The sequence below is a fragment of the Malus domestica genome, chromosome 09 (genome assembly GCF_042453785.1).
Source record: "Malus domestica chromosome 09, GDT2T_hap1".
Lineage (NCBI taxonomy): Eukaryota > Viridiplantae > Streptophyta > Magnoliopsida > Rosales > Rosaceae > Malus > Malus domestica.
Window position 1 is genome coordinate 24,283,611 of NC_091669.1, and position 11,110 is coordinate 24,294,720.

Sequence of the window (11,110 nt, forward strand, 5' to 3'; positions counted from 1 at the left end):
CAGCAAGTTAGAGTCACCTATGGTGACCTGTACGACTACACCCATATCTCATCAATCGATGTTAACTCATAAGTCGAAGTCACCTATAGTGACCTGTACGACTTACCCATATCTCATCACACATGCTAGCTCATCACATATTTCATCACATATGCTAGCTCATCACATATCTCATCACTTATGTTAGCTCATAAGTTGGAGTCACCTCTAGTGACCTGTACGACTTATCCATAGCTCAATAAGTATACCTGCACACGAGTCGAAACCACCTAAAGTGGTATGTACGACAGGACTGGGTGTAAATAAATACGCTCAAGTGCTACGATCACGTGAAGACTGCGAATAATCGCAGGTCACCTTCAAGTTGGAATCACCTATAGTGGTCTGCACAACAGGACTGTGCACCTACCTTGGATCCAAGGTGAGCGTAAGGTACGAGAGGTGAACATCACGTGAAGGATTGTGCCCTGGCCATGGGCGAGAGCATTAACACCGAGGTGCAAGTTTATGAGCTCTAACTGTATCTATTGTAACATATACGATTCATAGGCAACCTGTACAACAGTGTCGGAGTTGCCTATCATTGCAACTTATTCGACAAGGTCGGAGTTGCCTAAACATGCATGTAGTCATACCATAACCCCATCATTTCAACTAATACCATAAACTCACGTGAACTTACTTGGGTGTCCTGTGTTCACCTTTGCACTTCAAAGCGTTCATAATAATTGTGTGCATGTAATATACATATAGATAAACCATGATGAAATCTGATACTCAACCACGTTATAACGTTTCCAATTATATATATATATATATATATTGTAGACATCGAAATTTTGGTAAATAAATGTTGACCGATAAATCAAAGTTTCAACACTCATGTATTACATAAATTTTACACGTAGCGTGTGTCTAAACAAAAAATCGAGAATCATCGGAAAAGTCATTAAACAGGACACGTGTCAACACCTGGCAGAAACGACTTATTTCATCTGGAATATTATATTCAAAATTAGGCCTTGGAAAATTCTATAAATAGAAGCCAATTTCATTCATTTCATTTGACCAATTCATATTACACCAAAACCTTGAAGCTCTGAAACTCTGAAACTCCAAAGCTCTCAAGCATCCAGGTTCTCGAAGAATCAACAAAGCCTTCTTCGTTCTTCGTTCATCGTTCTTCCAAGATCAAGCCCCGACGACCCTTGGATCAACAATCATCCACCTTCAAGATCAAGCCCCGACGGCCCATTTGAAGAACTTCCACCAATTCAAGATCAAGCCTCGACGGCCCTTGAAGAAAGTGTTCATCGTTCATCATCCGTTCATTCTAAGATCAAGCCCCAACGGCCATTTGGATCAACAACGTCGACAAATCCACACATCCAACCGTCCTTCAAGATCCAAGCCCAAAAGCTCCTTGAAGATCCATTCATCACTGTTCTTCAAGATCAAGCCCAAAAGCCCCTTGAAGATCCGTTCATCACCGTTCTTCAAGATCAAGCCCAAAAGCCGCTTGAAGATCCGTTCATCACCGTTATTCAAGATCAAGCCTCAACGGCCCTTGAAGAAACGCTCATCCTCAAGATCAAGCCCCAACGGCTCCTTGAAGATCCGCTTAAATCCACCTTCAAGATCAAGCCCACAGTCCTTGAAGAACGTTCTTCCTTAGATCAAGCCCAACAGCCCTTTGGATCAATCGCACATCCACAAATCAACACCTTACGGAGATCGAATCAGAGGATTAAATTTGAGAGAGATTGTAACCCAAAATCATCAAATACAAATATTATTTTGTACACGTGTTCTTGTCTCTTTCGTTTTAGGAATATTTCGTGTTTACAAATTTGGCACGCCCAGTGGGACCATCTTTACCTCTCATCTCTTTCTCCGTTCAATAAATTTAGGCACACTTCCAAAATTAATGGCATCAAGGAATTCACAAATACATTTCTCTACTCCAAAAATGGAAGAGAATACTCCCCACACATCTAAAATTCTTGAAGCTTTGAAACTCTAAAGCTCTCAAGTATCCAACCCTCATATTCCCAAGAATTTCGAAGAATGGAGAAAGCACTCTTCGTTCTTCATCAAATCCTTGAGGTAATCGTTCATCCAAGATCAAGCCCCGACGGCCATTGGATCAACAAACAACTGTTCTTCAAGATCAAGCCCAAAAGCCCTTGAAGATCCGCTCAACCGTTCTTCAAAATCATCATCAAAATCATTGTTAAATTCATCGTTCATTTGAACTACGTTTTGACTTGATCTCTTTCTTTGGAAGGGTACGTAGGCAACTCGAACGTTCAACTTCGAGTACAGTCATACCAAAAATAAAAAATAAATGAATACATATGTTATTATGTATTTACAAAAAAAACAAAAAAAAAAAAAAAAAAAAAAAAAAAAAAAAAAACAACAAAAAAAAAAAAAAAAAAAAAACAACAACAACAAAAGAAAAGAAAAAGAAATAATGTATATGTATGAGTGTCTCGGCCCAGCCACAACAAAAGGCTCAAGCCACAAGCCCAATTTGGCTCTTCATATGAGAAGAAGCCCAAACCCAGATCTCTCCAAAGCAACACCAGGCCCAAGCTTGCATCAAGACCTACACTAGGCCCATCGCCGCCATACCAGAGGAAGCTTTTGAGAATGGGTGTGCAGAGAGATTCGAAGCTCGACCTCGACGACTCCAAGCACGTCATCCGACGAACCGCTGAGCTCCGCCGTCTTTGTGACATCCAGTTCGACTCTTCCATAATCGACGTCGATGAGGTTTGTAAAGATGTGACTTGCATAGAAATCGCCGCCAACTTCTATTCAATAGGAGCAAGCCCACCGATGCTCTTCCTCCATGGATCCCCGAAGCTCTAGTACTCCCGACGCCACCAACTTCTACTCCCACTATTCTTCTCCTCCTCCTACGAAGTGAAGTTCATATGCAGCTTCGGCAGAGACCCCAATCACCGTCTTCGTGAACCTTCATGCATGAACTTCCGCATAAATGTTTGCTTCATGCACTGTCATGGTCTCGCCAGTATTAGGGTAAATGCTAAGGACGTGATCGCCATTGAGCTGGGGTGTAAGCTGGATAAGCTCAACTTGGAACTCTGAGAGATTCAAATCTTTTTCTGGGTCCGCTTAGCCATCAGCATCATCCACACGAGGCAACGTAAATCTCGTCATCGTCTCCACACCAGCTCTGCATCCTCTTCTTCTCCACCAATGGAGATATTTGCAAGCACCAACCGTCAATCTAAAGGGAAAAATATGAGTTTAACACATGGGATTTCTAAATGACTAGCATGCATATACAATTCAAAATTTATATACATGAGCAACGGAAGCAATTTATCAAATAATATCAAAGCTATAGTCATGCAAATCCCCTTCAAGGTTCATAGGTTTATATATAATGCATCTAAAACATTTAAGTTAAGAATAAAGTGAAGGTATAGATCTATACCTCTTGATCTTGATTTTAGACCAAGGATGGACCACCTCCAAGTCCTTTGCTCCTTGAAGTCCTTGAGCCTAGCCTCCCTCCTTGCCTCCTTCACTTTGTTAGTGAGAGTGCTCCAAGGTTCTCCTTTAGTCTCGAAAGGAGAAGACCTCTAAATATCCACACCCACTAGTGTAGTAAGATGGATGGAGGAATAACCAAAAGGGTGAAAGATTGTTAGCTAAAACACCCTCAAGGTGGCCGGCCTTTTGTGGTTTTTAGAGAGATGTTTCTTTTGCCTCTTTGTTGTTTTAAAACACACAAAAACCCTAAGGATTAAACTCTATAAAGTTCCTTATATAGACAAAAAGAAACCTAGTCAACTACTTGACCAAATATCTCTCCCTCTCCACTTTAAAGGGCCGGCCCCTTTGTGTTGGTTTGGGCTTTGGGCTTTTATTTATTTCTAGTCATCCAATGCTTGAATAAAAGCCCAATGGGTTTAGGCCCAATGGGCCCAATTAAACCCGAACGTTTCTTTAAGCCCAAAACGATCTTTTATCGCCTTTATGATTTCTTTAGACTTTCTAAATTAATCACAACACTTAATTAATCCAATTAATTATTTCCATCATCCATTAATTACTCACTACAAGAGTGTATCGGTGTACAATCATTTTAGGTTCTAATTAGCAAGGCAGTGAGGTGATTGACATCAATCCAATTGATTATATTTAATCCAATCACTTAGTGAATTAAAACTTCCTTTTAATTCACCTTTCTTCTTTGATGACTACATTTAATCATCTAGAAGAACTCACAAGCTATGAGTGACATCTAACCATATGTCATAGCTACCCAAGCTAATGTAGAAGTTGTTCGGAGAACCTATTCAGTTGGAATTACAATGTAATTCGATCCTTCTCTAAAACAATACTCTCAATCACATTACTAGGGTATGGATATATTATGTCAAACCCCTAATGTGATTATTCCTTCTTATATGATTCTATTGAGTCGTATAGGAACGCTTTCCTTTATTACACTCGATACTTCGACCGAAGATTCCCGAATCATATCTTAGAGTATTCTTCCTCTCTAATCGAGGATTACAGATTCCTTGTTGCGCATTCACTTGCCTTCATGACTAAGTGGCTTAACCTCAATTATGCCGTGGACATCCGCGAATGGGGTGATTTTGACATAATCAAAGATTAAGTACTTAGCCACAAGACAACGATGATGCCTCAGGTCAAAGGACTACTTACATTATTCCAACCATTAGAGTTACTTGCTTGACATGTGAGTAGACCTCCATGCAAGTACTCTTGTTCGATTGTGTTCAGTGAACTCATTCCCTTAATGAGCACCTACATACTTGTCTTAGTGTCACTACACAAATGGGATGAGACTTTCCATTCTTCCATTTGAAGCGGACACAGTATGTACCGGTCTAAGCATTGTCAGTGTCCCTCTGACAATCCAATGACCAGGAACCTTTTTGGACATAGTGGTTATGTGAAGAAGGTCTCTGTAGTCTAACATCATTAGATTACTTCTTCAATCGATCCATTGTCCATGGATTCATTAATAAGGACATATATCGTTTATTGAGATAGTCCTAATTAGTATCTTTGCCATTTGATGTATAAGAGTCATCCATACATCGATTCATTTGTCCTGAAAGGTTTCTTCCAAAGATTGACTTTCAGGGCATATTTCCAACACAATCGACGTAATCTCGTCGTCGTCTCCACACCAGCTCTGTATCCTCTTCTTCTCCACCAATAGAGATATTTGCAAGCACCAACCGTCAATCAACACCTTCTCCGACTGCATCGCTGCAACCCTTGTGTCTACCAGGACAGCTTCGTCCTCGTCTGCTCTTCCACATCAAACACATGCGTACACCCCTCAAGCCACTGGCAGCCCTCGTCGTCAACCTTCTTACCCACGCTGGCGTGGAAAATCGGACAGCTACGGCATCTCCATGCTCTTCGACGACAAGAGGTTCTGTGCGACAGTGTATTCGCATCCTCCGCTTCAATCAGCGAGTCCTGCTTCACTCACATTTCTGGCAAGGCAACGAACTTGCTCTTTGGCTTCTCGCAGGTTCTCATGACGGTGAAAAGCAAGAAGAACTCCTCGTCGCCCGAGCACAGCTACAGCTCCGCGCTTCACCAGCTAGTCATGCTTCTCCATCAAAGTCCGTCTAAGCCTCTTCGCCGCCACTTCCTCTCCGGTGCCGTCAACCCTGCCCATGGCTTGCTGTCGTCATCACCTCCGTTTAGGTTTAAAGGAAGTAGCTGAGTTAGCAGCTTAACCTTGCCCAAAGAAAATGGCAGACCCAGTCGACACTATCTCAGTCAGCCAAACCATCCAAAAGCTTCAAGGAAAGGTCGCAGTCGTCACTGGTGGAGCCAGTGGCATCGGTGAAGCAACCACACGGAAATTTAGCTTGCATGGTGCACGTGTCATGGTTATCACCGATGTTCAGGACGACAAAGGCCAAAATGTAGTCGCATCGATCAATCCTAACCACTCCATTTACATCCACTGCGACATGACCGACGAGGACCAGGTTAAAATCTTGGTAGAATCCACAGTCAAGATCTACGGCCGCCTCGATATAATGTTCAGCAACGCCGGCATTGGCAGTGCGTCAAAGCAAACCGTGATGGACCTCAACCTTTTCCTCGTCTGTGAAGGATTATTTTGTGAAAACATGTTCATTTGAAGAACATCTATGGCATGCAATTAACAATTAAAAGGCGGAAGCATGCTTGTACGCACTCAAAAACAAAACATTACCCATGAAATTCAAAGCCTAGTAGATTGGTGAACCTTGACTCAACTTAAAACAACATTTGTTAGTTGAGAAATTATACCTTTGTAGATTCCTCTTTGCATAAGCAAAGGCTAATCACCCAAAGAGAGGGCCTTCATTCCTTGCATCTTAGATCTATGGATTTGGATGGATGAAATGGTTCTCCAAGTTCCCAAAATTGAGAACCTTTAAGTCTCTTCACCAAGGTTAGATTGGAGAAGAATTGAGTGACCTTGGAGTAGTAGGATTGCTAGCTAAACCCTCCAAGGATGCCGGCCACTTTAGAGAGAAAGGAGAGCTTATGTTCTTATCCCTTCCCCAAAAGAAAAAACCCTAAATGAATTTTGGCTATAAAGTCATATTTATACCTTAATTCATTGGAGTGGCAAACTTGTAAATAAGTCCAAAACTCACTCCATCTCTAAATGGCCGGCCTTAGGGTATTATTGGGCTAATTGGGCCTTTGTGAATCATTATTCATTAAGTTGTCATACAACTTAATTCAATGGGCTTGACGTTCGAAGCCCATTGGGCCTTAAGGTCCAAAACTATCCCGAGGTCTTTAACGAACTTATTCGTTTGATTAATTAACATATTAATTAATCCTTGCCATAAATAATTAAACCATTTAATTATTCTTACTCATCTCCATTGTTTCTTCAATCTCCACCTTACACGGTGTACGATCCATTAGGTTCCTTTTAGCGAGGCAGTGGGCGATTAAAACCATTTCAAATCGATTGTGAATTGAAACTTACTTTCAATTCTCCCTTTAGTGATTATACACGTTTAGGGCTTCCACAAACCATGAGTGACACCTAGCAGCATATCATGGTTACCCAAGCTAATCAGAAGAGGTGGAGAACCTATTCAGTTTAGGATTACAAATGCAATACGGTCTTTCTCTAATACAATACTCTTGACCACATTGTTTGGTTTGATAGTTTATTCATGTCTACTATCCAATGTGATTCGTGTGCTTATATGATTACCTTGAATGTGATTTGGAACGACTTCCTAAATCTCATTCATACTCTGGCCAGAGATTCTTAATCATATCATAAAGCATTCTCCCCCAAACGGTTTGAAGGTTAGAGATCCCTTGTTGTGCATTCACTTGCCTCCATGGCTAAGTGGCTTAACCCCGACCATGCCGTGGACACCCTCCTGATGGAGTGACTTTGACATAATCAAAGATCAAGGACTTAACCACAAGACAACTATGATGCCTCAGGTCAAAGGACTACTTTGCATTATCCCAACCATGAGTTCTCATGTGACATGAGTATGAGAACTCCTCGTTGATCGTGTTCAGTGGACTCATTCATTATTGAGCACCTACATGCTTGTCTTGATGTCACACACACCAATGACTCGAGACTAGTCACTCTCCCTGAGAGAAGACACAACACGTACTGATCTTAACAGACTGTCAATGCCCAATTGGCAATCCTATGATCAGAAACGTTTAGGATGTGTCTACGAAAGAATGGTCTCATGAATCTATCTTCTTTAGATCGCATTCTCCCAATCACATATTCCTTGGACTTATCGTTTAAGCGTATAACATTTATATGAGACGGCTCAAACAATAATCTTTGCCCTTGATATTAAACTAGATTAGTTTAACATGTGAAATTTCCGTAAAGTATCATCATATGATTGGTTTTAGGGCACATTTCCAACAGTCTGCAACTCCCTCACTCACTCTTTTTGCTCTCACTTGCAGAGAGACAATGGCAACGACGGTCGTCGTGCCCACTCTTCTCCTTACGAGTTTCTTCTTCGCTGCTCTCCACGTCTCTTCGAATCCAGATGTCAAACCTTTCCTATCATTCAAAGCGACGTCGGACACATCCAACAAGCTCACCACCTAGAACTCCACCTCCGTTGACCCATGCGCCAGAACTGTCATCAAGGGCACAGACAACCTTCTCCTCAGCCTCAAGCTTCTGGCTTCACCTTGCAGAGCACCAATATATATATATATATTCATATATTTAAAAGGAGTCATACCCACTACACTATGCTGCACACCTTCAGAATCATGCTTCTGTCGGCCGCAATGTGGAGGGTGGCTCCCATTTTCAGCAATAAAGAATTGTGGCCCCCTTAGTCCGAACAGCAGTGGCATGGAGGATGATTCCTTTTGAAATTTTGGCAATAAAGAATTGAAGGATCCCAAACCCATTACAGAGAAAGCAAAATTCCCCACTAATTATGTCGGGGCACTCAACCCCAAATAATTCAGATGCTGGAAGAAAGGTGTCAAACACTATCATATCAACCGTTGAATCAATGAGGGTCAAGCTTCTATTGTGCTGTTGCATCAGATTCATGCTCATCGTGCTCGCCAGTTGAGTTTCGGATTGTATGGAATGGACGAGTCACACTGCAGCTCTGGAACGGTCATCGGATTCATGGGCAGGATATTCTATTATGATGAACACATGGAAGAGATATGATCTTCTGAAGAAGTCTATTTCTCACTATTCTCTCATCTTCTCTGCTCATCGCCCAATGCCGCACCTCCGCTGCAACTCCTCCACTTCAAACTCATCACTCTGGCTAGTGAAGACGTTGCGGGCGTGGTAGACTTTGACGAAAGATTGCAAAAAAATAAAAAATAAAATAAAATAAAAAATAAAGGTGTCGACGACTTGGCAGCAGCAGCTAGTGATCCCTTCCTCAGCAACGGCAGTGCAACAGGCAGTGCAATGGCTGTGCTCAATGGTTGTGCTCAGTGATGGTAGTGGTGGAGCTTCTTCCTCTATACCTCCACCATGGTTGCCGCCTTTGAATGAGATTGACAAAACCAAAGTTTGTCAATACACACCCAAAGACCTCCTCCGTCTCTTGCCTCACAGCTGCCAACAACTTCAAAGACCGCCATCAAACGACTAGCCGGTCATGAAGCCTCAACTGTAGCTCTCCGTCCGTGGCAAACAGCAATAGCGAAGAACTTCAATAACCGCCGTCAAACGACTAGCCGGTCAAGAAGCCTCGATTGCAGCTCTCCGTCCGTCTTCATCATTCCCTGCAAATTCCTCACCCATCATCAAAATTTATACAAAAAAAAATAATAATAATAAATGGGATAGTGGAGCAGAGTGGTGCTGGCACCACGTGAAAAAAAACCGGGGGGTGCATTGGCACTGAAAGCAACCAGAAAAGAAAAAAAAATAGTATAAAAAAAAAGGGAGAAAGTGGATTCTTGGTGGCTAGCACCATGCAAATAAAAGGGGAAAGGGTTTTGGAATGGTGGATCAGTCCACGTGAAAGAAAAAAAAAATAATAATAATAATAATATATATATATGTGTGTGTGTGTGTGTGTGTGTGTGTGTGTGTGTGTACATAATATATGTATGTATACAGCAAAAAAAAAGAAGAAAAAAAAACAAATGCATTAAAAGAAATAAAGTCCATTTTATTTATTTTTTCTGGAAATTTTACATAAATTTGCATTATACATACCTTAAAAAAAAAAAAAAGTCAAATCAAATTTACTGGAGGGGATCTTCAAGGATGATTAGGTGGCGCCTCATCACTCGGCAGAACTCCAGGAAGAAGAGGAGCCGGAGGTTGGTCATTTGGAGCTTCATTACACGGTACAGCCCCAGAAGACGAAGGCAACTATTTTTGGAACAAACCCACAAACCTTTGATGATCAAGTAAAATCTGACCATCAGATTCCTGCATCTGGTCAATCTTCCTCTTCATGTTTGTAGCATAGTTATGTGCAAGTCTGTGCAATTGTTTATTCTCATGCTTGAGCCCTCTAATCTCCTGTTTGAGACTCATCACTTCAGCCGCCAATGATTCAACTTGACGGGTTCGAGCAAATAGGCGTTGGGCCATATTAGACACAGAACCTGTATACTGAACACTGAGAGCCAAAGACTCCTTAACAGCCAACTCATCAGACCGTTTGGAAAGTAGTCTATTATCTTTAGGAGTGACAAGGTTCCTGGCCACCACCGCAGCGGTCATATCATTCTTCATCATCGAATCCCCAACGGTAAGAGGACCAGTAGGGGATATGAAGGATGGGCGCCATATGTTGTCTGGAGAAGGCAGGACTGCCTCTTCACCAAGGTTCAAATCAAAACGACGGTCGGAGGGTCCATACATTTTCAAAGGTGTTGAAGAAAGAAGAGGTTGGATGAATCAAGATCTTAGAAGTGCAAGAATGGAGTTTCTACAAGCGAAAATTCAAGTGTGCTTTGAAACGAACTGCGTGCCTCTATAAAAATCAGAACTCAACGGGATTTCAGAGATCGAAGAGGCAAGCTCAGAATTCGAAGAGGTCAATTCAAAAATCGAAGAGGCAAGCTCAGAAATCGGAGAGGCATCTTACTTTTCCAGACACGTCAGCACCCGTCACATGCAAACTCAGCTTTGCGAAAATCACGGGCAATTTGTCGAAGCGCCGATCCCAGATATCGAAGAGGCGCCAGGCTTTTTCAGCCTTGTCAACACCTGTCACATACACACTCAGCTTAGAGGAAATTACGGACAATTTGTCGAAGATTTCTGATAAAGAAGAAAGCACGTGAAGCCATACTGATCAATCACTCAATGGTTGCCGACACAAGTGAAAGAATAGTACCTCTACAGGTATTAAAGAACTTCCTATAACTGTCTACCTTCACCTTCCATAGCAAGGCAGACTTACAGAACCTTTCTTCATCTCTGAGAATGCCTTCCCAGCGAAGCCTCTCGAGTCATTCAGTGTTCCTTATTCCTTGGGGTACCTCTACAAATAAATGACACTAAAGAAAAAGTATCTCATATCACCAGGGTAGAAAGCAAGAGCATCTCATATCATGCTTTCTC

At 41.9% G+C, this 11,110-nt stretch overlaps 1 protein-coding gene across 1 annotated transcript; it reads left to right on the forward strand.

Annotated features, from left to right (window-relative positions):
* Nucleotides 1-5,783: 5,783 nt before the first annotated feature.
* On the forward strand, nucleotides 5,784-8,737 carry LOC114827144 ((-)-isopiperitenol/(-)-carveol dehydrogenase, mitochondrial-like). The gene is made up of 2 exons (XM_029108823.2): nucleotides 5,784-6,143; nucleotides 8,606-8,737. Exons 1-2 carry the CDS (start codon nucleotides 5,784-5,786, stop codon nucleotides 8,735-8,737), a joined length of 492 nt encoding a protein of 163 aa, XP_028964656.2.
* Nucleotides 8,738-11,110: the final 2,373 nt, after the last annotated feature.